This window comes from Ascidia mentula, chromosome 7, assembly GCF_947561715.1.
Source record: "Ascidia mentula chromosome 7, kaAscMent1.1, whole genome shotgun sequence".
In the NCBI taxonomy this organism is placed as follows: domain Eukaryota; kingdom Metazoa; phylum Chordata; class Ascidiacea; order Phlebobranchia; family Ascidiidae; genus Ascidia; species Ascidia mentula.
Genome location: NC_138572.1, coordinates 8,117,844 through 8,144,377, shown reverse-complemented (window position 1 = coordinate 8,144,377; position 26,534 = coordinate 8,117,844). Strand labels below are relative to the sequence as shown.

At 38.9% G+C, this 26,534-nt stretch overlaps 6 protein-coding genes across 8 annotated transcripts; 3 read left to right on the top strand and 3 right to left on the bottom strand.

The window, feature by feature from the left end:
* Positions 1-848: 848 nt before the first annotated feature.
* LOC145908414 (lipoma-preferred partner homolog) lies at positions 849-17,765 on the bottom strand. 3 transcript variants are annotated; one of them, XM_082995690.1, is made up of 11 exons: positions 17,532-17,765; positions 9,391-9,461; positions 6,784-6,936; positions 6,281-6,382; positions 5,170-5,289; positions 4,679-4,822; positions 4,242-4,359; positions 3,725-3,840; positions 3,335-3,465; positions 2,466-2,586; positions 849-2,016 (listed from the first exon to the last, which is right to left on the bottom strand). In XM_082995690.1, exons 1-11 carry the CDS (start codon positions 17,635-17,637, stop codon positions 1,903-1,905), a joined length of 1,296 nt encoding a protein of 431 aa, XP_082851816.1. In that variant the 5' UTR covers positions 17,638-17,765; the 3' UTR covers positions 849-1,902. The 3 variants fall into 3 exon arrangements, with proteins under 3 accessions (XP_082851816.1, XP_082851817.1, XP_082851818.1); XM_082995691.1 differs by lacking the exon at positions 6,281-6,382; XM_082995692.1 differs by lacking the exons at positions 9,391-9,461; positions 17,532-17,765 and adding an exon at positions 9,496-9,642.
* Positions 17,766-19,100: 1,335 nt separating this feature from the next.
* On the top strand, positions 19,101-20,735 carry LOC145907920 (large ribosomal subunit protein eL36-like). The gene is made up of 4 exons (XM_082995037.1): positions 19,101-19,133; positions 19,359-19,455; positions 20,087-20,221; positions 20,608-20,735. The coding sequence occupies exons 2-4, from the start codon at positions 19,363-19,365 to the stop codon at positions 20,689-20,691; spliced, it is 312 nt and encodes a 103-aa protein (XP_082851163.1). The 5' UTR covers positions 19,101-19,133; positions 19,359-19,362; the 3' UTR covers positions 20,692-20,735.
* A 1-nt stretch (position 20,736) lies between these two features.
* LOC145907919 (intraflagellar transport protein 46 homolog) lies at positions 20,737-22,046 on the bottom strand. The gene has a single exon (XM_082995035.1). It carries the CDS (start codon positions 22,007-22,009, stop codon positions 20,948-20,950), a length of 1,062 nt encoding a protein of 353 aa, XP_082851161.1. The 5' UTR covers positions 22,010-22,046; the 3' UTR covers positions 20,737-20,947.
* Positions 22,047-22,716: 670 nt separating this feature from the next.
* On the top strand, positions 22,717-23,481 carry LOC145908458 (ufm1-specific protease 1-like). The gene has a single exon (XM_082995742.1). It carries the CDS (start codon positions 22,720-22,722, stop codon positions 23,380-23,382), a length of 663 nt encoding a protein of 220 aa, XP_082851868.1. The 5' UTR covers positions 22,717-22,719; the 3' UTR covers positions 23,383-23,481.
* On the bottom strand, positions 23,416-24,224 carry LOC145908457 (dynein axonemal assembly factor 19-like). Its single transcript, XM_082995741.1, has one exon. It carries the CDS (start codon positions 24,160-24,162, stop codon positions 23,488-23,490), a length of 675 nt encoding a protein of 224 aa, XP_082851867.1. The 5' UTR covers positions 24,163-24,224; the 3' UTR covers positions 23,416-23,487.
* A 99-nt stretch (positions 24,225-24,323) lies between these two features.
* Positions 24,324-26,376, top strand: LOC145908772 (HAUS augmin-like complex subunit 7). Its single transcript, XM_082996104.1, has 8 exons — positions 24,324-24,494; positions 24,551-24,657; positions 24,719-24,872; positions 25,065-25,303; positions 25,367-25,466; positions 25,521-25,739; positions 26,084-26,156; positions 26,253-26,376. Exons 1-8 carry the CDS (start codon positions 24,417-24,419, stop codon positions 26,327-26,329), a joined length of 1,047 nt encoding a protein of 348 aa, XP_082852230.1. The 5' UTR covers positions 24,324-24,416; the 3' UTR covers positions 26,330-26,376.
* The last annotated feature ends 158 nt before the right edge of the window (positions 26,377-26,534 follow it).

The following is a 26,534-nucleotide window of genomic DNA, read 5'->3' as shown; positions in this document are numbered from 1 at the left end:
ATACCAGTACGAGGCTACACTATTATGGGGTAAGACTACACAATGAAAATACCAAGGTGCGAGAGTTTGTTTAAAGTTCTGGCATCCGCCCCATAGGCATACAAAGGTTCTTTTTATTTAGCCACCGAGAAATATTATACGGGTGTCCCCTTACTACTACAGGTAGATTATTTACCTCCCTAGCTAATTATACAATGAATGGAAAATGATATCCTACTCTGTGTGGGGGTGAATGGGCTAATACAAGTTGTTTTCAGTAGGCATCAGCGTACCATGCGTACACCCAGACTGACAATGACAAAAACGGCATCCACTGTAGTGTGGCCTCAAGCGTGGGTTCTGTTGCAATGAATGGGAGTAGAACAAGCTTTCACACATGTTTTCTACGAGCCATTCGTGTGCCATGCGTACACCTAGCCTGACAACAACAAAACGACACCCACGGAACGCGTGGTTGGAAGCGTGTTATTCTGAGTGGCGTGGAAAGGGCAGAAACCACTGATCTCTTTGAACACATAGAGATAAGTGGCGTAAACACGACTGTTCACAGAAACCAGTGGCGTAAATCAGACACTGTTTAAATCCACTATTAAAAACACCACAACAAACTAATGCCTAATTTTTGTGTTGTGTTCAATTTTAATATGCTGATAAATACTATGGCTTGCTGCAGTCGATACAGGATATTAAACAAAATTTTGTTTCTCGTGTTGTGTTGCTCGCAACGATATCGTCTATTTTTGTGACTAAATTAGTATATCTTATCGTATGCTTATTCGTATTCCATTTAGAACAAAACAATGTACTGTTTTTTTGCACGCGAACCTTCAAAAACATCAAAAAACAAAGAAGCGACTACGCGTTTATTTGAACACAACACATGCGCACAATGATTCAGCCACAATGAGAATCGTTGGCACTGAAACTTACTGGAGGCGGCCACAACGGCCTGCTGTCGTTAAAAGCGAATTTGATTAAAAACAAGCGCAAAAATCACAATGCTCAAAGCAGGGTGCACTTGAATCAAGAAAGCGCAAAAGGAGCGGTTAAAACTGGTTTAAACCGGTTAAAATCGTCCAGGAAGTACAATGAATAGTTTGCGGCGGAAAATGCGTAATACTGTGCTAAGTCATGTATGTACAGTTGTATAAGGAACGTATAGGGCATGCAGGGAATCCGTGTGCATGCAACTTGATACATGTACGGAAAAAGGTCTTTTGTTTCACATGACAAACAAATGATGTTTAGGACGCTATCAAAAATACAGGTTTGGTTCGGGGTTATATAAGACGCAAAAATTGTTACTGATACTGCGAAAAGGATTTTGCAATGTTGCGCAGGCAAGGGCAGTGCCAGGATATTTTCTTACTCACTTTATCTACACTTGTGGATGCTCAAATTGACAAGTATTTGCCGATGCACTGGCGAAGTTATAACACTACGTAAACCCGTAAGATGTGTGAAAGTACATACAATGGCTTAGTTTCATTTTTGGATGAAAAACAATTTCGATTTTGAAGGATCCCAATCACATCCAAAGACAAATAGTTATTTTACAACTAACGGTACCTTAATACAACAATTCGGATAGTGTACCAGATTTGGATTGAGCACCAAAAACATAGGTACTTGAATATGGTTAGTTATATAACAATTCGTGCATTGCAGCATTGCCCTCTCTGATGCGCCACGCACCGGCTCGAGCCTTATAGTATAATATCCACAAGGTGGCGCTGGTGCGGGGTACACGATACTTACAAGTAAACAGAGCCGCATGCGAATTAGCAGGCACGGCCTTTCGGTCGCAAGGTGGCGCTATATTTATTTACACACTGCCGACGGTGCGCGTCTGATTCAACTGGCATTGCTGCTCGACATCAGTTTGGTTTAAAGTCAGTGCCTTCAAGCCGCGAGTTTTTGCACCAACTTAACGTTGCACGACTTGCACAGGATGCGGTTGTCGAGAGGAAAGCAACCGTTGCCGTCTTTTTCCGACGTGAGGCGGACACTGCACAACTGAAAACCAAAACACAGTCTCTTTCGTACGTTGGAAAATATGTGTTGCATAATCAGCCCGTGAATTTCAGGTCACAAACGATTATATTTTTAATTGTAATTCAGCTGCAATTTTAGTATCGTCAGTTTTTTTTCTAATGGTGACATAAATTGTTTATAATCACCAGCTGAATTTAAAAAATATTACTACGTTATTCAATCCTTTTGGTTTCTACTTATACGGCATTATATTTGGCACCTCAGTGCATTTAAAAGTATATCCTATTTTAAACAGCAGTTAGATGTTATGGTTAGCTCGTTGTCATCATAATTTCTTGCGTCCACTTCAACTCATTCTAGTCCAATTCAGGCACTTTGACATTTGGAAATATTTCGTTGCGGCATAATTGGTCAATTTATGACTATTTGTGTTGTTATAGGGTTTTCATGATATCCAGTGACCTTATTACCTCGCATTTGTAACAATGAACGTGGAAGCTTCTTTCCAATGCAACAATCCTGACCGTTTCCTCTTTTCCAGGTTCAGGCATGATCAACTTGTCACACACAGAGCACCGGGGTGCATATTTCCTAAAGAAAAAAAATGTTACTTCACAAAGCAGGAATAATGTGAATGGAAGGTTCTGTTGATTAAGTCATATTCGAGGTTGATTTTATTGGTCTAGAAGTGATGTAACAAACATTAAAACACTTCACAAAGCGAAAGTTTGCAATGACATTGTTTCAATAGTACTGTAAGATATTTTCATGTACTGTCTTACATAATCTCACATTCCGCAGAAATTTCCAAGAAAAAACTTTTAAAACATGTGTATACCGAAGGTTATATTGGTTGTGTCATGTTCGAGTATTTTGTGGAAAAGGAGTAGTGTAGTTTTTACAGTTGCATGGAACGATCAAATCTGTCTCGGCAATCTTACATGCCGACATTTCGGTTCTTGCAATTTTCAATGTGACTAAAGAGTGCAAAACGCCCACACGGACTCTAGGGTTAGCGAAGAAGGTTCGTTTTATTGTTAAAAGCCATAAAAGATAAACACGTAGTTTTGCTAAACGTTTTATTACAACATAACAAGTTTGGTGACTTTTCCGAAGCGGGTAAAGGTGATTGAAGTAAGTTTACTTGATTCTGCACACAACAGAACACATATCAGCCTCTCCTCTCTTAATCCGTATAAACCTAATCGCGCCAACAACTGTTTCACTCATTCTGTCAAATCTACCCAAGCGAAGCAGCCTTTGAAAGCCAATTCGCATGCGCCTATACAAGAAAATCCAATTACGGTCTGCTTTGAAGTAATTCTGGCTGCAGACTTACCTGTGGTAATCCTCAACGCAGTAGATGTCTTTCTTGTCGTCGACAGTGAAGGGAATGCCGTCCAAACTCTTTCCACATGCATAGCAAGTAAAGCAGGCGGGATGATAGGCTTTGCCAGTTGCTCGTAAGATCTGGGTTAATACGTAGAATGTTTATTCATTCAATACACCACACAGTCCCAAAGGTACGGGTAAATGGCTTCTAGTATAAGCAGTATTGCTTGTGCGTATCTTCTTTTGTATTGTATACAATTTATAAAGTATATATTATAGGACATTTATCAGATATCTCTACCTCTTTGTTCAAAAACTGATTTGAGTTTCCCTAGTCTGACTACGTGTATGCATGTGACTGAAATACAGTAAAATTTAAATTTCAACCGACACTTACCCTTTCGGTAATGGGGGCGCTGCACACGGCACATTTGTCCAGTTGCTGAATGTAGCATGGTTGACACCACGGCTTCTTGCCCATGGCAAAGAATTGTTCGCCGTGAAGAGGATTGTCTGTGATGAGTGACAAACAAAGTTAGTAGTGTTGATTTGGTGGGAGCAGAAAACAATCAAACAAAACCATTGAAAATGAATTGATATATACGAGTTTTGGAAGAGGCATTTACCTCGTATTCCTCCGCAAGATGTAACATGTTTAATGATCACACAATACGATTGTGTACTGACAAATATACCCGGAATTTTGTTTCTATGCAGAGGAAATGCGCTTTTGCCACAATGCAAATATAACAATTTACTGTTATTTACGTTAATATCGAGTAACCCAGCTTGCGTTCAAGCAATATTCTCAACAGAATCAAAGAGAAGTTTACTTTGCAGTAAACAGCATAGGTAGCAAACGACCAGAAATTGAACTTTTACGTAAACCCGAGCAATATCGACTTCCAACTTACTGCAACTGACGCAGGTGAAGCATTGGATGTGGTAAACTTGATCCATGGCAGTACAGCCGACTTTTTCTCCTTCCACGATCTTCATACACTTGGCACAAAATCCGTACATGTCCTTGTCCTGCAAGGGATAAAATAAATAAACCTTTGTCTATATCGCGATGTTCACCCAAAATGTATTTTTGATATCGTTACAAAATTAGCGTCCTTTCATGTTTTGATTCTACTGTGGATACAGGGAAATGGGGGTAGCGACAAATTAATACTTCAAGCAACAATTCAAAAACATACTCTACGTACACAGACCAAAATGATGGCTATGAACAGAACAACGATCTTTAAATAACTTCGTTGGAACAACATTATTTTGAACATAGGCAAAATAACACAACCTTATAGTCCATTGTATAAACGCTGTTACTTTGATATATAATAATTACCGAAGGGTTATCCAAGTTATCAAGGAGCGCCTGCGTAATGTAATCGAGTTCATCTTCAGCTTTCTTTTTTGCTTCCTTGGATTCAGATCCGGGTCCCACGGCTGGTCGTTCGGTTGTTGGGGCCGCCGTTGGTTGGTTTATTTGCTGCACCAATGTGAAAGAGACACATGTTAGCAAATGCTAAGCAACGTTTGCTTATACAAACTGGGCTGTGCATGTATTTCACATATTCTTTGCGTCAGATGCCCATGTGTAAATGTGTAAACAAGGCAAAGGAAGGCATCAAATCACTCGTTTTAAACATCTTTATTACTATTAGGTTATAATTGTATGATCGACATTTTAGCAGGAATATTCGACCACATGCCTTGGTAGTGGGCGATTCTGCCTTGGCATACAAAAATATACACATGGTTTCTGCGCTAACATTACCTTTAACTTAATCACGAACTAAATACAAATATCTAAACTTATACATTTATGGCACTCACAAAGGACACGGAGTTAATTCCACTGTGGGTGGATTTTAAAGGGGCTGAACGTGAAGGCTTGGGTAGGACTGGGGGCGGGGCGGTTTTTGACATCGCTTTCGGTGGGGGTGTGGGGTCGACCTGTCGAAAAATACATTGTTTTGGCACGATATCGTGATCAAAATTTTGCACGGTTTTTCCCAAGTGGGGAAAATTGTAATAGTGCAGTATTATGACAGGAAACGTGTATGAACCACTAAATTCTAGAAAAATATACAGACAACATTATGTGCACACAACGCGTCGTTAATGGAGATGTTCCAAACTATTTGTAGGCAACGTGTGAGTTATTATACTGTTCAGTCTGTACTTCCCTTCATTCAACTTTATTAAAATCTGGAGATTTTAAAATTGATTACGAGACTAAAAGCAAAAAAGCGCAACAAAGGGCTTATGTGCGATCGAACAGATTGCACCGCCAGGCACTTCAAAGTGGCCGGGACATCAAACAACGATAATGCGCCAACGGATGCCAGCAGTCATAACCCACTTATCTGTTATGACACAAGAAGCAATTCCCTCATGGCAACAACAGTTGGCACAGATGCAAAGCAATGAGCTGTTGGCAAAAGCATGCTGTGCTTATTAGAGGCCAATACAAACGCAATACTGCAGTCGTATGGTTATACTAAGTCCATCGAGTGCAATTAAAGGCATTGTAAAACGATTGCAAGCTTTTGAAACGTTGCTCGATATCTGCAAACGAAGCTGGAATTGCTTTCATCATGAAACCACAATAGCACCATGAAACCACAATACATTTTTATGTAACAGCACAATGCGAGGAATTGTGTTGGCTTCATCGCAATGGTCTCGTAAATACTTAGACACGCAGAAAACGAATGTAAGAGCATCCCAACACAATATGTCACGATTTTTTGTGTTAATTTTAAACACCTCACACATGCTAACATAATAAATTCAATTTGCATTGTATCATCACCAAACGTCATAAATTACTTTATTCTAAGTTGAAAAAGATGGCAAATCTGTTCTTTTTCTTCTGTGACGTGACAATGGCCACAATGCACCGCAAAAGTATGGTTAAATCCATGTAAAGCCACAAACAAACCTTTACAGGTGGTGGAGGTTGGGGATATGGATTCGAATTGATAAGGGACGCTGGGGGTGGAGGCAGATCAGGACTTTTTGGACCCTGTTTTGGCGATATCGGCTGCAAACGTAAAAGCAGTGATGCAAACCAAAGCAATAATCTTAAAATGCAGTGAACGCATGTAATGTTTGGCTATGGCCAGCGTTTGCAACCAAAAAATGAAAACTACTGGTGCGGGTTAAGCTTTAAAGCAAAACAAAAGCTGCAAAAATAAATTTCACTGCTTTGCACGGTGCAGGTTTGCTAAATCATACACTTTAGTACTGTAAATTTTTCGTAATTTATACAATTGGTCCCATCCGAATGTGCTGATAAAATGCGTTATCATATGCTTAGCACCTGTGGTGTTTATCAAAACTTCATGTAAAACATCCAGTAGGATGACGTAGAAATGTGTGTAACCGACCAAAAAGCCCTATTAATTACATTGAAAACCCCAAAGAGATTCCTATAACTCTTACCTGTGCCACAAGGAATTCGTCGAGGTCAGGTGGTGGTGGTAGATTGTATTCCTGATAATGGTCGTCCTGCTTCTTTGTGTCACCGTTTCTAAGGCCTGCTATCAGCTGACTGGTCAATTTATCAACCTCGTTTTCGACTTTGGGGCTTGTGACCTGAGGTAAAAAAGCCATAACTACAGATCAATGTGGCAACTGTGCTGCTGCAGTGGTAAGCAAATGACAGTAGCGAATTGTTATGTTATACAGACACTCAAAATGGTAAACAGGGCATGATTCATTAGGTATGTCGATAACAACGTCGTTTGCTACTGCCTCTATGGACGGATACGCCGAACCGACTTTACAACAGCTCATTTAATGAAGTGTTTTCAGTTTCGTTACTAGTCTGGCTCAGCTTACTGTTTCCTTGTTATGCACGTTTACACCTTCACTATTTTACTCCTTAATTTAAAGGCTTTATGTTACCCAAGATGAAAATCTACCTCCCAAATTGGTTAGGGGTAACTAAACAAACGAAGTTTAAAACGAGTCACATCACCACGCTTGTAACCACTGAAGCCTGAACTGGTGTGGCTGTATGTTTAAGTGATAATAAGAGCGGTCATTCAAACCCAACAGCCCGTGACATCGCAACAACACTTAACTAAAACATTCGCAAGCGAACAACAACTTAATTAAGGCTGTCGTAACGACCAATACAAAAGTTAACGAGGGTATATAACACTACAGTCGCACGCCTAACACGCTTTACAAAGTAAGCGCAATTGTCCACACTGACGTGCACCCTATCCTAAACGCCTACGCTTGATGAGCTTTAAGGGCTATCCAGGAATAAACCTGAGACATTTCCGCTTCTAGGACAGTGGGTGATGTGACTCGTTTTAAAGGAACGTAAAGTACGAACTAAGTAGTATTGGCGCTTTAGTTTAAGCATACGTGTGTATCGTTAATTGTAACACCCGAAGTGTGTAATTGGCATTTTAAATGCATATCATTCCTTTATTGTGTTCACACCAATAGCATGCCACATTTGGACTTTTAATTTGTCAGTTGCATTTAGATTGAAAAAAAAAATCATTTCGTAGCAAAACGCAAAGGTTGTGTACTACCAATGAAAATAAACAGCAAAAATAGAAACGCTTTATCTATCCGTAAATAGTTAAACGAACATAGTTTCTGCGCTACTGTTGCCCATGCAATGCAGAAGACTAAGCAGACGCATGCGACTGTCGACTGATATCAACTGCCTGGCAGACATAACAGTTAACAACACGAGCACTATCGTGGGCAACCGTTCGCTAGGCCCGCATAACTACTCTAAACGCCTGTCTCTAACCCTTAGCCGTATTCAGCACTTCGGCCTAAAGGCAGTGTCTGTCGTAGGTCCATATATGGGCAAACGCTTCGCCTGTACTCTGGCATTATCGATTCAAGTTGCGCGCCGAAAGCAGAGAAAAAGTGGCATTTTTGCGGCGCGCATTCGTTGACGTACCTCTTGCTTACGTGGGGCCGGTATAATTTTGGAGGGCGCATTACCGCTGTGGGCACGTTCGGCGCCATATTAAGACAAAATCGCATGCGGCCTATTGCTGTATTTGTTGATTTTCCGTTCTGGACGACGAATTAGCAAACATTCCAAGAAAGTGTATCATTGCCGTTGTTTTAAAACATGATCTCTACTTAAAAATGCCAATGAGTTACTGGTAAGGCGGCTCGTTTTTGAGAAAGTTATCTTTAAAATTGTATGCCTTTTATTAATCATTTATTGACCTTTCGATGCGTTTGCTGAACGCGTAATACCAATTGTCAGTGTTCAAACTATGGTGTGACAGGCAACCAATATACTATAATTATCTGAAAGGAGTTTACAACATAAGGACCCTGTAATTACTGCCATCGGTTTATTGACGACCATCGTTCGCTTCCTGTTGGTTTACGTCATCTGTTCATGCGATGCCGCGAGTTCAATAAAACCAGGCGCCAGAAATGCAACTTTAATTAAAGCCATTGACGATGCATGTAGAGCAATGTTAAGAACAATAATTCCAAATCGTGTTACTGAAATGTAATTTAAATGTATTGAAAAGTTTCTAGGTAACAAACTGGGACTGTTTTTTCTGCAATGAATTCCATGTGTGTCATTCTACTGGGCCATGCCTATAAAGGTTTGGAGTACATCACAACAAAACATTCCCAGCGATTTTGTGGTAAAATGCGCCACATACCGTCTCGCTAATATTACAAATTTTGCAGGCCCCCTTTAACGCCCCTAAGTGGGTCAAAACTCATACAATAGAAGTACACTAGGTGTCGCACAGGAGAAACACATGTCAGCGGAACCTATGACATATTGGTAACATTGGTCAAGGCGCTTAAAATATGTGACTACAAAACCATTCGTGACCAGGATGGCCTGGGTTCAAATTTTGGTGTGGATTAGAAAAAAATGATAGTATTGTTTTGCTACCATTAAACCACATGTTTAATATCATAAGACCCAGCTCAAGCATCTGCTTAAGCATTTCTTGCCGCACCCCATAATTAAATTGACGTCATAAGGAAATCATCTGACAAATATTGCAACCACACAGGCGCAAACCTACTTACCTTACGTGCACCGGATCTATCACCTGAAGACCCACCATTAATAGCGGGTTTGCTCGATGCCACCGGCGTGACTAAAATACAAATATATGAAAATTGTCAACCGACCTTGAACTTCAGCATCTTGTGGCTTCAAATCAGGTCGCCCGTTTCTCTTAGGATATATGTACACTAGATGTGGTCCAGACAAGCTTCAATTTTGCCTACAGTGGTGTCCTACGTTTTGGTAACAACCTGTGGTACCAGGTACGCTATTTATCTACATATAGCGACAACAATTGTAGAGGATTGGTTTAATTGACAATGTTGTTCCATTATTTTACTTGCGAAAATCTGGTTTCATCACTGAGGATTTCGATTTGTATGAAGGTATTTTTGCACTGATCTACAAAACTGCCGCCTTTACTAAAAGTCTGACATAATACAGAGATGTATCCAACCAGTGCAAATATCTTGTAACTTTAACTTGCTAAGTTCACTCAACTCATCTGAATGTACAATTACTCCAATGCAAAAATTTGCTAACCTCGAACGCACACAACAATATTCTGACTAGCTATACCACAAATCTTTCGAAGAAACTGCCCTGCCTGAGCTTGGCCAATGTTCTTTCCTTTCCGGCCGCGACAACGTGCAAATGTTCCGTGGTAAAAGACAGATCTTTTTAGGGTTAATTGAGCTTCGTTAACCACGTCGGCTACCAGACAGAGGCCACGAATTGCGGCGACATTTTAAGGCACAAACTTAATCCAGCAAAAATACAGAGCTTATTGGATTGCTTTGATGCGAACTTTGAGCACACACTGCAGTTCGTGCTTTTCTAAATGCTAATAGCCACTATTATAAGATTTTCTGAGAATGCCTTCTCATAAGCATAGGTTGTAATTGGATGATTGGGTCATGCTATCTGCCCCGTTTTAATCTCCTATAGCAACAAGACTTAGATTGAGACAACATTGTCTCCAACAAAGTACATTCACGTGTATTCTACACGCTTGGACATTCCAAAGGCGTTTTCGTCATATAACACAAAATCCACGCAACCAAAACTGACCGAGGTAAGATGCAACCTGTATCATGGACGAATACAGCGTTCTTGTGTTTTATTGACTACAAACTACTATTATCAAAGGAAAACAACAAAAAGCGCTATCTTACGAAATTCTCCTATACTTCAATGCAACCAAGCTGCTCCAACGCAATAAATCCCACATTTAAATAGGCGTCTATCTCGTGACCTGGTTAATGCGTATGATCTAAATAGAAATTACCTGTGGAAACACCCCTCCACATGGCATGCCACAAACGCTCTGTCGGAAGCAATATTGAAACCATTGCCGCTTGGGATTATCCACCGGCCCACGCCTCAACCCACTAACTGTTCTGTACCGGATTTCCACCCGTTATAAATATGACGTCAAAACACGACGTCACTTTTTAACGAGGTTAGGACTTGTATGACCCAACATGGGAATGGCAATTCAAAACGGAAATCGTAATTAATGAATTATCCACTGTGAAGTATCTACTTACACTGTCACATATGCATATACCAGTAGCGCTGTGATATGTAACTTCGAAAGCGCATGTATACTTGAGTAAACCAAATAATTTTCCTATTATACTGAAGAACAAGAAATACTTTTGAATATTGACCGTCTGTCAAAACCGTATTCAGTGCCTAATTTACCTATATAGAAGATAATTAGGACAAAAACTTTCCGCTATCAACGCTACAGACTTTAATCCTCGTACAACATTCTTCGGAGGCCGCCCAGCCCGCAAATAGCGAACGCTATTGTCTTTCCAAACAAACTCGCGCTTCCACGCAACTTTCGTCACAGATAAAGCCTTCCCACAACTGCAGGTTAAATTTTAACCACCGCAGAGGAACTCGGCCCACAAAACAACTCGCCAAACAGCCAAAAGGTCAGTCGTTCAACACGCCACCCAAAACTTTTAAACCCGTTTGCGCAGGTACGATTTTGCCACGCATCGGTGGGCTCCACTCAAGCGTAACGTCTTGCGTCGGGAAGAATCAACGTTGCCGCAAATTATAGCACTCCCGAGCTTGGAGTAATTTACCACTAATCGTTCCAGGTAACTGCGTACGGATTTCGCCAGTGCTACTGTTGCGCTAGATCTGGTTAATATGAGCGAAAAACTCCGACCCATGCATGTTACCAATCCTTTAACTAGGCTAGAAAATATGCAACCATGATTATTAACACTTTCTCAAATTTGCAACAGGATTTTGTGATAAAATTTCTCAAATTTTAAACTTTCTCAAATTTGCAACAGGAAGTTGGGTGAACCTTACTGGAGGTAAATAAAATTTCAAGCATCAGTCATCGATTCAAAATGTTCGCCTTCTTGCCTATATCTACGCACGTATAAACTGTGGCATAACCGTGGAATGTCACCCCGCCTATCACCCGTGGTGAAAGTACCGATGAACTTCAAATACCTAACCATAAGATAGTTATAGCTGTACGTCCTTTCAACTGCACGCCTTCGGTAAGTTTGGTTGCCCTTAGCTAAGGCTGGTGGTGATACATAGAGGATAAGCTTGGAAAACGAAAAATAGATCTCCATTAGGCCCGAGTTTTTACGATGCCACAAAAAGAACAACTTTTTAAAGTGGAATGTTACCTCCCATGAACCGACACAAACCGCCCAAGTTTCGTTTGACTTTTTTTCCTATGCTGAACATGTCTTACGCAAATTCGATATATTAATTCCTAAAACATTCCTAGGCACAACATGCACAAAATTACCTCAAATACACAGACCAGAAATCTTTATACATATCATACAAACCATTAGAACACAAAACAAAACTATATGTTAACCGATACAACACGGACACCCCATAGTTGTTTTCGTACAAGTACTTGTCTGAATTCTATTATGCGACCCCGTCATCCGAAACGTTATCTGTGTAAAAGGTTTATCTCCTGTTTGCTCACCAACGCCTTAAACCACAATTTTTATCGTGAGTCAATTTTTTCCTCTTCACAGTCGCTTTATGGCGGCGACTTCGAATTAAACAACAAGCCCTCCGCGAAATTCGTTCGAAAATTGCAAATAAACTTACTGGTTTAATGGCTTGCCGACAATAAATAAAAAAATGAAATAACAAACTGCGTTATTGTATTGTCTGCTCACGGCTAAACTTACACATGACAAGATTTTGTAGGCACAAAGCCAATACCTTACTTTATCCTCTACGTCATTAACTTACTTTGGGTTAATGTGCCTTTCTAAGCAACTGCAGTGACAATAACGCGAAACTCTCTTCTTAAGCAACTTAAACAAGACCAAGGCGTCTTTCTTGTCACTCAGCGCGGCGTTGTCTGCTGCGTCAGTCAGTCAGTCAGCAACCCCCCAAACCAAAACATCTGCCTTTGTCAGCTGCCAACAAGCAATTAACAATTCGCGTTCCAGAGAAAAGTTGATTAGAAGACGAGCGTCCAGCATTAACTGCATGAGAAAGGCCCCAGCGCGAACGGAATCCGGAATCTACGTCGACGCTTGTATCTAAAGTAACACAGTCGCTACACCGGATGTGAATTCAACTTAACCCAGAAGCATTTGCATTGAACTGCGTAAAAATGTATACAGGAAGTATATACAGAGGATGTTTTTATTCACAAAGATAATTCACTTTTATGCGTTCTTATAGATAGTTACATGCAATCAATTACGCTGAAACATGATCAACAGTTTTATAATTCATTGCTTGAAATCTCGCAATGAAGATCCGGACTTGAGGCTTTCGTGCAACCGCCCGAAGAAAAAAATCAACCACATTATCCACATCCGTTTCACTATTGTACATTTCATCCTTGAACAAATCCAACTCTAAAAGGGTTTAAACTCTAAAGCAAGCACTCGTAAAACCACATTAGACAAAAAGAAAAGGCATTTCTGCAAAGAATCACAAACCGCAAGACGAAGTTTAAACAATGTCACGGACTCGCAAAGACGATTAGACGCCACAGGCGGTGAAAAGATTATTGCGATAGACAAAGCCCCAAGTGACAGACGCAAAGACGCGAAATCCCTTCCGCAAATATTCATAACATGCTGATAAACACACATGTTAGCAAAAAACGAGAGTACGGAAGGCTCGCGTTTAACAATAATTACTATTTTCCTACTGAAATCAACCTTTTCCGACGTCACTTGTTGTACTTGACACAGGTGGAAACTTCACGTTAAAATTACTATTAAAAGAGACCTCGTGTCTAAACGTAGACCACGTTTAGTACAACGACCATATTGCGGACAATGAAAGGGTTTGAAAATTTTTGAACACCCCTCACATAAAACTTATATGCATTGTATGGGTATTTTAAGCATGTAAAAATTTTTAGTTGTAAACATTGCAAGTAGCAACAGAAAACGAATATGTGTGCTAAACAGCAAATTATTTTGACATACATTAAGTGACTGCAGTATTGCCGAAAAACCAACTACACGCATCTTTAACTTAGATACTGCAGAGGACGTTTTTTCTACGTCAATGCACCAAAGTTCTTGTTTTGCAGCCTTTCCACGAAAAGTACATTGGCCAACTTGCAAGTAAAAATAGCAAGCAACGTGTTTGGTGGCGTTTGTTCAACCAACCTACAGTGCAGCTTCAGGTTATGGTTTCTATTTTCGGAAACGAGTTTCTTGAGGTTGCAAAGAGTTGCAAGCTGGCCAATAAAGGAGATGGACTTGTTTTCCCACGGTATGGATGTATCTGATTGCGGTGGGTTTTGAAATCTGATTAGGGCCTGTTTAACCACCAAGGTTGTTTTGCCAGTTGTTATTGTTCTATCTAGTCATGTATTTAGCAAAGCTCTTTTTTTCTTTTCCTTTTCCTGAGCTGTAAGAGCAGCCACCTCCAACTTTATAACGGACGATTGGAAAAAGAATACTACAATGTTTCTTTCATAATTCTGAAGTGAACACAACATCATGATATGGTAGATTTGTTTGACCTATTTTAGAGGTTGTCTATAATTTCGTAGATATGACAAATAAGACGACAGCCGAAAGCAAAGACGCCAGTTCTCACCATGTAACAACAGTTGCTGTAAAATCTCACCTTTACTGTGTATATTCGTAACGCAACTTAACAAAAACATGAATTTCCACCGAAAGTAATACTTTCATGCACCAGAAATGTTTAAAACAAAGAAAAAAGCTAGCACAGTGCCACTGTCAACAACTACACTGATGATACGCCGTGTACACACCCTGTCTGCAGCTCTCCAAACAAAACCCCTTCTGGTAATGATCGTTTTCAACAACAACAGGTTCATTAAATGAGCACACTTCTGCAAGACCTCCAGACTATGCAGTGCAAGTAGAACCACACGTGCACGTTTATAAACAAGCCTGAAATCTCGAAGAACGCGGTCCGGGAAGCGGTTTCCTCTGTCTAATCTTTGACACGCAGCATTTTTCGGACAGCATCAACAAATGGGGCGGTCAGAACACGCCGGAACGGTCCGGGTACAGCAGCTTATAGGGGGCTAAAACAAGTGAAGCAAAGGCCGAATTGTTCAAGTCCACGATGCCACAACGAAACGTAAACTGCCGTGGGTCGGGTTACAAAACAAGGGGCCTAGGTTTCGAACCAAGTCAGGGGTCAGGTCGGGGCGCATTCTAATTATCAATACGCGGGTGCAGGTACTGGTATTTAGAGGGCTAAGGTGAACCGCACTCTTTGGGTAAACTGCAGTACACACGCTAAACATGTGCATTGAATGTAATTGAAAAAAAACATACAAAGTTGAACTTGGTTACAAGTTTGGGGACAGTCTGTCGTTTTAAACTGCACTGTTGGTGCCACAAAAGCGGAATTAACCCCTAATTTAGCTTTGAATGTTATATTTAAAACTTGGTTACGAAACCTCTATCAGAGGTAGTTTTAGTAGCGCGTCGACGCTATAGCTGCTGACGCTATAAACACCTCTTTAAAAGGCCATAGAATACTTCAATAAAGACCCCAATAACAGACTAAGCGTAAATCATAACATCGAATGGTGATGCCGGCACAAGGGTTTCATTGTGTCAGGGGCCGAGAGGAGAAATAAAAGGTCTGCAAATGCGTCACAAAGGCATCGCGATTGCGATAACCATCTGAGGTGGACATTAAGTGCCCAATCGTTTATATTTACGCGATGAATCAAAAGCAGTAGAGTTTGAGTCACATTGAACCTCGAAGTCACATTGAACCCCCGCGGTCGCGTGGTGTATGTTCACTACAATTACTGTCCAGAAAATTTTCCAGTTTAGTTGGAATTGGGGAAAGGAAAAAAAGTGTATTTCAAAAGACAGATGCCAAAACTTTATTGCTACTATTAAATCACATTACCACAGTTAAACATTTGAAAACGCATGTGATCAGTACAGATAGTGGCAATGTTTAGTTTGAACAATTTCAAAAACCAATGCGACAAACCAACAACTGTCAAGCTCACATGGATCTAAGATTCATGAACAATTTAGGGTTGAATCGCTGGAATTAAAATCCTTCTGCTTATGGGCATTCCTAAAATTGTCCGACAAACTACCCAAATTTAAACCTTTCTTCATTTAATGGCTTTCCAAAAAACAGATACCTTACTTTCACGATATGAATTTACACAGCTGGCTGCCGATATATCGTTATCGCATTCCACAGCACAAAAATACTACTCCCTCCGTCTCCTAGCACCTTCACAAATTCCGATCAAGACCGCATAAAAAACCTTTTCCGTCCACTCGACCATACGGGCTTGAAACTGGCAAAAAGAACGCCCGCGTTGCGCCACTTGGCAAGAAAGGATCGACGACAAGCAAAACATCCCGTAGTGTCTCAGAAGCACAGCTCTCTATTCTCCCAACTGTCAGCGAAAGCCAAACGCTATTAAATTACTTGTAAGCAGCAACGCGAGAACAATGGGCTCCCGCGGCATCCCGCAGTTTTAGGGGCATATACAAAGCAACCAAGTACCCTGCAAATAACCTGTCGAGTGTTTTCTGTCACTGACAATGGCCGGAAAAGTTATACCGCCTGCAAGGAGCAATATATGCCACCGGAAGCGTGCTGTCATTGTGCATGACAGTTATATTAGTCCGTAAATGGTAGTTGAAGGCTGCAGTGGGATTTTTCACTGCACAACTACCGGCGTCCTTGTCACGCTCACAACCGCTTCGAGAGCACGGAAGGCAATAGTGAAATCCCATTTTTAGTCATTTGCGTTGCGGAAGCAAGCCGACAGACGCACGCTGTCTTGGATGTAGTGTCATAATTGCGGACAGTCACGTTGCAGTCTAATTAAGACGCTGGCGCCTTCATGAGTCAAGACTTAAGCTTTGCGCTGGAGTGAGCACATACTTTGCCATCGCCGAACAAGGGGTTCTTTGTTTGTCCAGCCACGGATGCGTCAGCGTAAACTTTGTCAAGATCAACCACGACAAGACAGTGATGTCTTTATCGCCACCGCGTGGCATTTAGAGAGTTCAGAAATTCATACATACGTCACTGCTTCTTGCTTGTTGTAACATAGTATTGAACATTTCAAGAAATTCCAAACAAGCTCACTTGCCTGTTTAGACTTTCAAGCTCTGCTACGAACGTTAAAACCACAAATGCAGTTAATAAATAACTTTTAAAGTCATGTGTTTGTCTAAACCTGTGATAAACCAGAAGTTCCAACCTCCACTCGACCTACAACTTTATAATCACCAAATTGGCAGGTCCTGGCTGCCTTGTAAAATGCGTTCATGGCTATTAAGGTTGTCTTAATCTTGAAATAGAGCTTTAGCTGATAAATGCCCTCTCTAGCCTCAGGCACAGCATGTCAAGTGAATTAGTCAAATGCTTTTGACCATGTATGTCTATGAGCTGATACAGTATCAACATAATGTTATGCACAACAGAAAGTTGCTGCGCAAAGAGACTGAAGGCATGGCTGGACCACAATATGTTAGTACATCACCAACCATATAGATAATGCGAACTTTTGAAGCACAACATTTACATAAAGTGACAATTTGACAAATAAATTTAAAATCAAAAATCAAGGTTCGATTATGTCCACATATGCACAACTAAAAAAATACACATTTTGGTGAAGAGTAAATGTATATAATAAACATACCTGAAACCTTGCTTGATGATGGAACAAAGTTAGACATAGTTTCATGTATAAACCTTTCTGCTTGATCCAGTTCTTCCAATTCTTGATCTAGCCATGATGTGTCCATGTTCAGTAGTTTCTAACAGTTTAACTTATTATACCCTGAGGAAGTGTCGCCGGATGGTGGACGAAACGTTGGTTTTAATAAACACTTTAGAAACTTAAGTACCAAAAGAGCAATGCCTATCAATTACTATGCCTGGAAGTAAAAATAGCATTATAAATTATTATAATAAACCAAAAAACACCTACAGTGACAAAATAAAAGGGTACTGGAACATATTGTTTGGTATTCACTGCTTCCAGCTATTGAGATCAACACACTTCCTTACAATGAAGCTTTATGGAACAGAGAAAGCTTATATTGTCCAATACTGTTTTGCAACTAAGAACGTAAATCCAAACTTACAGTCAAGACTACCCCAGACACTGCCGGCGAAGTCATGCATCCGACAAAATCTAAACATGAGTACGACTTCCTGTATGGCGAACAGCTATCGAGCATGGGGATATGACGCACACTTGAATAATGAGAAGCGATTTCCTTTGCTTTCATTGATTAAAATGTAGCTCAATATAGTTCGGGCTGGAGCCAGTACATGAATGGAGGATTTGTAGGGTTTATATTTTGTATCAAAGTGTGTACTACAAGAAAATAATTTGTAATTTACAATATAATACACACAATAATTATTGAAAGAATTGAAAACTAAAACATATAAGGGTATTTTGTTTATATCTTCACATACAACATAAAAGTAACAAAACATTTGCTTACATAGTAAAAAACATGCTGCAGAACATAAAATTTGATCACCTATTACAGTTAATAACACAGATTTGTACAAATTAACTATGTGTATTATTCTTTTTGTATGCATGGTTTTGGCGGGGTTTGTTTACATTCGATCTAATCACGTGTATACAATGCATCTGTAACCATAGATACAAAAATCGTAACTAAGCAACTGCAACAATCACGCATTCCAGACCCACTGATGTACAACTTGCACATTAACGTTACAATTCGACACATGTACATTCATCGGAATGCTAGCAGCACTTGTGCCAATTTCTTTTACGATCACAGAAACTCGGAGAGAAACGACGAAGAGAGAAAGCTCTCAAATCCGTGCTTGGCGCGTGACGAATCTCCTCTAGAATGAACACGCTTGAAATTTGTTACTTTTGCTTTCTTATGAGATATGCAAGCATTCTGATCCTTTAAATGCGTTAAAGCTATACAATGTGGCTTAAATTTGTGTTTTTATTTGATTTAAAGCCCAAAAGACAAACATCATCATGTTGTAATGCGCTTTTCATTACAACAGGTTTTACAAAAATATAGTTTATGGACAGAAGATCTGTCAGCAATTGTTTTTTTTGCGTATTAACGAAAAAACGTTAAAAATATAAACACATGGTTGGCACGTAAGGCGGTATTTTTTATTTGAAATTTTGTCCCTCAAAAATCATAAAATTCTACGCTTCATTAATCCCATCTTGACTCCATGCCTGAAAATTACCCACAATGCCCTTTTGGAAACTGTAGCTGTGAAATAAGTAAGTGATAATATATTGCTTTAAACTTTATTTTTTTACAATATACAACAACCTAAAAACGGTAATTGCTTGTGCCTCTTAGCTTAAGTTACACTTTGTATGTCAGGTACGTCAGACAAAAGTGACGACGTGGACTTTAACTATCTAAACTTGCGATAGCCATTTTTAATTCAATGTAATAGAACCCAGAAGAAGAACCAGCTAACAGATTTTATTTACATGCAGAATCATGGCTGTTATTCATGACATGGTGGTGGGTATGAACAAGGGCCATAAGGTCACCAAAAACCCACAGAAACCTCGACAAAGTCGAAGACGAGGGGTATGTTGAATATTGTAATGTTTCGCAAGACTATTTATGTTTTTGTCTAGCATGCTTTGATCGTCTAGTTCGCAAGCAAATATTAGTACCAGTTAGGAAAAAATGTCGGAAAATTTCTCCGCACACAAATCCTCCGCGAAATTTTACCGATAATCCGCACAATATTGTTTGGCTAATGCATTAACATATGTAAAAACGTTGCGATCGTCTGCACAATTAACGCTCGCCGAAAACAATCAAACATCACTATGTCTGTGCAATCAATGTTTTCGAAAACACTCGTCCAGGCAATTTCTGAACTTTTCAATCTGGTTTATTGTCAGTTGTGAGATTGAAAAGTTTGTAATTTGTGTAACTGATTGTTTTTGTGACAAATGTTGATTGCATGGAATATGATGAAGCGATTTTTATGCATCAATTATTGATGAAGTTGTAAAATGCAGCAAAAATACAGATGACACTTTTTCAATGTGGTGCTGCTATGTTGGATTAAAGCAATCTTAAATAGTTAATGATACCGTACATTATTGCATTAATATTTTGTTTGTTGGGAGTTTAATAATTTTGGTTATGACGGAATGTTTTTTGTATTACATAATTTGCTTTCATGTAAAACTTATTTTGTTTACAGAGGCTGACCAAAAAAAACAAGTTTGTTCGTGACCTTGTAAGGGAAGTATGTGGTTTTGCACCATATGAAAGACGATGCATAGAATTGTTGAGAATTGGAAAAGACAAACGTGCACTTCGATTCTGCAAAAAGCGGGTATGACTTACAGTCTTGGATACTTTCTTTACCATGATCATTATTAAGATTTGTGTTTTTCTCAATTGTCATCTATTAGAAAAAAAGTGCTTAGTAATGACAAAGGTGCTTGTTTTCTGTTTACATGCCTAATTTTTATTTCATTTTATCCAATGAAGATTGTTCACCATTGTGGCTAAGTAACAAATAATCACTGTAGAAAAGTGGTTATCCTATTGTGATTGATACCAGAGCAAAGTGTATAGAATAGTTGAAATTTAACCAATTGTGGGGTAAAAAAAACAACAAACACTAACAACCAAAACTTATCCAATTCAGAAAACAGCTGTTATGTGACAGACTAGTTCTTTATTTTTTGACCTTATTGTTTTGCTTTGTTTCTGTAGCTGGGATCTCACATTCGTGCCAAGCGAAAGCGTGAAGAAATGCAAGCTGCCATTCAGGCTCAAAGAAAAGCCCAACAGAAATAAGCTGCTGCATTTTGTCTGTCATGCTAATAAATCACAAAACCCTAGTTGTGTGTTTCAATTTATTTCTACAAACAGCTACACTCGTATTTAAAAAAATATATGTATGCAAGAAAAACACCAGATAAAACTGAAAATAAACTTAAACATTGATACTGATAGATTTACAGGAAAAGGTGGAACCACTTAAAATAGCTGAGGTGTCTGTAATGCTGCAGCTTCTAATCACAACTCCCAGCCTGCGAGTCACAGGAGTAAATCAATCAAATTGAAGAACTTCAGGGCCGTTAGCATCTCCTGCTTCATCTTGTTGCTCAATGTTGTCAGTTTGGAACTGTTGGTTTTGCTTAAAAGCAGAGTACAAACTAAATAAGACATGAAGCGACTGGATTCTGTTCTTGTGCACTGGAATATCCAGCATCCCACATATTACGTCAACGTAGTCCTGAAGACTGCAATCTAAGCTTGCTGTAGGCAATTGAAGTTTGTTCAACATTTCTTCAATTTCTGGTGGCCACTCCTGCATCAAATGATCAATATCAGGCATACTTTTAGAGTAATGGACATTGGGAGGTGGTTTGGATCTGTGCAGATCATTGATACTGTCCACCCAAGCATCAATAGCTTTGGGGTTTCTGTCAGCTTCTTTTACACTTCTAACTTGCATTGCACGTATGCCAGATGTCTTGGAAATGTTCCGCAACTGTAGATCGAGGACAGTTGGGTCAGACTGTTTAGCACATGGTTCATCAAGAACAGTAAGCCCCAGTGTTACTGGTTGGCCATCTGGTCTAGGTACTTTCAGGAAGGCATCAATGTCCCCAACAGCAGGAATATAGTCTGGGTTAAAGGGTTTGAGCTTGTGTTCCAGCTCTATGGTTTGTGGTGTGTACCTGGTGATGTACTGGAATAGTTCCTTGATCTCTTGACTCACAGTCAAATGTTCATAATCTGCTGGATCGTATGCTCCTTCTGGGGCATCTCCTTCATCATCTTCATCAGAGGAAGATTCACTGTCATCAGAATCACCTTCACTCAACCCCCCATTTGGATTAGATGGTTTGGGTTCAGTCCTTGGGAGTGTTCTCGGGACTTGTTGCTGATCAAACTCACTCAAACTTGTGTCCTCCGAACCAGCATTAGGAGGTATTTCCATCTGTGCTGGAGGCCTGGCAGCAATGTGCACACTTTCAATTCCTCCGGTTGGTGTTTTTCGTGGTGTTGGGCTGTACAGACTTGCAATTTCTTCTGGGTCATTCACGTCCACACTTTCATCATAATGCTGATTAACTACCAGTTTCGCATTTTCTGTTTCAGCCATGGAAAATCTGTCCCTATAATTTGAACCCTAATCTTACTGACCTAAAGAAACAAGATCAATTTTACAATGACTATAGGTCAAAAAACATGTGTGTACTTGTACTGTAGCGTTTATTCGCCAGACAAGTAGTTCCAAAGAGAAGTTCCACTTTCAAAACAACATTTGTCTACTTTCAATTGTCCAATTTTATTTGTAACAAAATTTCCCACAAATCGTTTCAGAGAAAAATCGCTTGGTCGAACTTTTGAATATTAAATAAACGCTTCGCAACGCTCAAAACAAACCAAAATTGCGCGACCGGTAATTCACTTCTTTGGAATTCGAATTATCCGGAGCGCGGCAGTTCGGAAACTAATAAGAAACGTCTTTAATGGCATTAAAATTTTCTATTACTTAACATGTACTCGTTAATTTAATTCTTCTTTTATGAAAGCCGTTGCTGTGCTCTTGAAAAAACGATTTTTGTCTTGTTTAGTAATGTGTTATTTTTGTCTGTGTTTGTTGTGATAACGCATGAGTAATTCATAGCGGGCTGAATGAATTTAAAAGGGCTTGAAAAAAAATATGTTATATTTGAAATGGTAACACAATATGCCATTGTTATAGTATGGACAAACGATTGCATTACGCGTATATTTTTATTTAAGTATAATCAAGTGCAATGTTTATTCCACAAAATTTTTTGTTTTAGTTTCCATCAAGGCTTAACTATGACATGTCATCCTGAAGAATTGCTGAAAAATCTTCATGAAAACCTAATTCCTCCGAACACATGTTCAAGAATCAACATCGTTAAAGGGAAATATGCATATTATCATTACTGCTGTGATAAGGTTGATGATCAAGGTTGGGGTTGTGGGTACAGAACTTTACAAACACTTTGTAGTTGGACTTTATATAACACAAAATCAAAGTCAACAACTGTTCCATCCATTGTTGAAGTTCAAAAAGCATTAGTAGATATGAACGACAAACCAAAAACATTCATTAAGTCAAGAGAATGGATTGGGTCATTGGAAGTAAGCTATTGCATGGACTATTTCTTTGATGTCCCTTGTAAGTTGCATCATTCAAAGCCATCTGATTCTCTCATCCTATCTGCCTCTATCCTACAGGAGCATTTCTCAAAACTTGGGAGCCCTGTAATGATGGGTGGTGATCGTGACGCTGCATCAAAATGTATATTAGGAGTTGCACAGAGCATAATCACCGAAACAGATACATATTTTCTGGTTTTGGACCCTCACTGTTCACATAAAGAATTGACATTGGACAGAATAATTAATGAGGGGTGGTTGTCATGGCGCAATATTAACAGCTTTGATGAGAAATCATTCTATAATTTCTGTTTGCCTCAAGCAACTGTTGTTTGATGACACTGTAGCTTGCAAACAATAAATAAATTAAGCAACTATATAGTTGAAGTTTTAGTACAGGAAAAAAGTTGAACCAAGGTGCAAAAAAGTACACAAAAAGGGTTATTCAGAACATGTTTTGTAATCTTCACACAAAGTTTGCAGGTTATTTAATTGGTCCTCGTGCCCAGTTTCTTCAATGGCTGTTTTAAGATTACAAAATATGTTTTTTAATTGTGTTTGTTCAGAGGTCGACAAAAAGTCTAATTGCAGGTTGAAACGCTTGGCTTTTCGTATAACATCCAATACCAACAATACATCTTCAGCTTTGCTGTTTCTGCCATTTGAATTTATACATGAAATAATTTCTCCCAAAGGACATTCAACAGCAAAGCACTTCAACAACGTTTTCTTGTCAATGCTAACAAGAAAGGTATATTTGGATTCTGCAGTAGAACATTGGTGTTTCCATGTTTTCAAAAACTCCGGACTTGTTTGAGGAGGTTTAATTGCACCTTTGTCTAGTTTAGAGTTTGTCATATCCGAGCAACCAGATTTGTTAGTTGATAAGGCATTCCATTTTTGATACGACATACCGCCAATTTTGTCCACCCTGTCAAGTGGTTTGAGATGGGAAGCCTCAACTATATCTCTGAACTCTTCATAACTCTGTACTTTTTGGTGAATAGCGCGGAATTTAGCGTCGTTTTCACGTTGGTACTTGGCATCTTTTGCAACAGCAGCTGACAACTCTTTTTCCAAACCTTTGAAGTCCAATGTATCGTTGAAGTCTGACATTGTGCTAAAAGGAAAAGGTTTTACAAAATCAAAACTCGCTTGTATAGCAATCCAGTGGCGTTGTTAACAACCCGTTTGTTTCCATACATAAGATCTCTATGGTGGCAGTTGAAATTTTATGCTTCACTAATTTGCGTGGCAAATGAAGTGGAACCGACAGCGGTAAACATAAACGTGAAGCAGAGACCGCAATTCTTTGCAGAAAGTATTGAGCGTTGCCTTAAGTAGTTAAAAAAACCATTTCAAAATTGTACATGAATAATAAAAACGCAACACTTCCAAAAGAAATGTTACCACATTCTGTTGCCGTTGAATTCTTGAACTTTTTTGAGGTCTGTTTGTGAGATTTTATAACCTAAAATTTCAAACCTTAATCTATGATTGATAGATGATTGGGTGCCCCTACACAAGCGATGTTGACCCGTCATATCTATCTGAACTACTGCTCCAACCAAGTCCTTATCGAATGAGGTTACTCACTTGGGTTATTTCAAGGTGTGTATTTTTAACCAATTAAATTTTATCCTGAGAGTTAAATTGCCTAATATTTTCTTAGATTAAGTCCCGAATTTGAACGGAGAATAGATTCCTACACACAAAAACATGGAAATTATGTTGCCAACTTGCAAGTTGAAGGAATTGTGTCATTGTTGACATCTTTAGCTTCACTCGTATTTTTATGTTCTTCAGATGACTTCGAGCTGATCAAAGTATTTTAATATAATTGTTGACAACCTGTCATTCAAAAAGTTTAAATTACAATGATTTTGAAACGTATAAGCTGCTTCAAAATTGATTATAAATATAAATTATTAGTCATAACTTTTTTAGTGTTTTCTTGAATGTATGATTGTTGTGCATACTTATTGGAAAGTAAAAAACAATTTATTTTCAACCCACAGGGAACAGCCCCTACTCAAAAACAGATCTCTTTTTGGGAAAGGTTGCTTGTGTTAGCAACATCTACAGACAAAACATGTGCGAATTCCTGTACTCCTAAAATAACAGCAATACATTCAGCAATGGAGAAGTTGCTAAAAACCTGTGATATTGCATCTGCTGTATCTCACACCAGTGTGCTGTTGCCACCTTCTGTTGTAAAAGAACTTCAAGTGTTACAAAAGCTTTTGCCACAATCCAAGTAAGTGTTTATATCGCATTATCAACAACAACATTCCAATACTTTTTGTGGTGTTTTTTTCAGAGCACTGAAAATTTCACCGCAAGAAACAATTACAACCTTGGAAGAACAAAAACAGGAATTGTCTTCGCTCGAACAGTTACTTGCTGATGAAAAAGTTAATGTATGGTTTTGTTTTACTGTTATTTTTCTTACATTTAAAAATGACATTTTGTAGTGCCAGTATTTAACTGAAAAGCCAGATGATCCGTCACTTGTTGAAAAATTAAAACTTTCCACAAACTTGATGCTTGGAGATTTGAACCAACTGGAAGTTACTTTCAATGAAACTTTTGATAATAACATGAAAGCCTTTTGCAACAGAAGCGCACCTGAATTTAGCAATCTGGGGAAAGTCATTCAAAATGTTGGCAGACGTCTGTCCACCTACTTGCAGGTTGGAAAACAAAACCTTTTTGAAATGATCAATTTTTAACTGTACAAAATTCGAGTTGTATGCTGTCACATGACAATTACACACGCACACACACACACATTGACTTGAATCTTTATAATGTGGGAATAGATATTTGCCTATATTCACAATCCAAGTCTTTAACTTTGGTAATTTTTTTTTGTATATTTAACATTTTTAATTTTGATGTGTCATGCCTTTTAGAAATGGTTTATTAAATAATCTGATTTATGTTGATTGATGCAGAATTTAAATTCAGTTTTCAAACAGTGTGTTATGGTTTAGATAATTTATGTTTGTACTTTTATCATAAATATTTGGAGCAGATAATAGAAGATTTAAAAGATATCAAAAAACTTCAAGAAATTGTATCTTCATCTTGCCAAGCACAATCTCAAGGTAAATTTGATTAAAGCTTACACTTTCACAATAAATGCAAGAACCTTTAAACAAGTGACATATGTAAATGTTAAATAGAACATTTCCCATTCTCAGGTTTGGACGAGAATGAGCAAACGACTTTGAAGCAATCTTTGATGGTATTGAAAAACAAAGACATATCTGTACCTTGATTCCATTGTGTTTTTGTTGTTGTATATTTTTTTCAGAATAAATCATATTTGTCGCAAATTAAGAATGACTGTTGACTATAAATTCCATTGCGACGAAGAGTTAGAGTATAAGCATCAAATTTAGTTTAATCTGTTCCATTTGAAGAAATCCAGCAAATGTATCATCTCGCCAGCTACGAGACTAGGGTGGGAATATTTGATGTAC

Coding starts and splice junctions, on each gene's coding strand:
- LOC145908458 (XM_082995742.1), top strand. CDS start 22,720: ATGACATGTCATCCTGAAGAATTGCTGAAAAATCTTCATGAAAACCTA.
- LOC145908457 (XM_082995741.1), bottom strand. CDS start 24,162: ATGTCAGACTTCAACGATACATTGGACTTCAAAGGTTTGGAAAAAGAG.
- LOC145907920 (XM_082995037.1), top strand. CDS start 19,363: ATGGCTGTTATTCATGACATGGTGGTGGGTATGAACAAGGGCCATAAG. Junction 19,456..20,086: donor GACAAAGTCGAAGACGAGGG/GTATGTTGAATA, acceptor TTTTGTTTACAG/AGGCTGACCAAAAAAAACAA. Junction 20,222..20,607: donor TTCGATTCTGCAAAAAGCGG/GTATGACTTACA, acceptor TTGTTTCTGTAG/CTGGGATCTCACATTCGTGC.
- LOC145907919 (XM_082995035.1), bottom strand. CDS start 22,009: ATGGCTGAAACAGAAAATGCGAAACTGGTAGTTAATCAGCATTATGAT.
- LOC145908414 (XM_082995690.1), bottom strand. CDS start 17,637: ATGGACACATCATGGCTAGATCAAGAATTGGAAGAACTGGATCAAGCA. Junction 6,937..9,390: donor ATAGATCCGGTGCACGTAAG/GTAAGTAGGTTT, acceptor TTTTTACCTCAG/GTCACAAGCCCCAAAGTCGA. Junction 3,841..4,241: donor CTTCACCTGCGTCAGTTGCA/GTAAGTTGGAAG, acceptor CACTCATCACAG/ACAATCCTCTTCACGGCGAA.
- LOC145908772 (XM_082996104.1), top strand. CDS start 24,417: ATGAATAATAAAAACGCAACACTTCCAAAAGAAATGTTACCACATTCT. Junction 25,304..25,366: donor AAGCTTTTGCCACAATCCAA/GTAAGTGTTTAT, acceptor TGTTTTTTTCAG/AGCACTGAAAATTTCACCGC. Junction 25,740..26,083: donor GTCTGTCCACCTACTTGCAG/GTTGGAAAACAA, acceptor TATTTGGAGCAG/ATAATAGAAGATTTAAAAGA.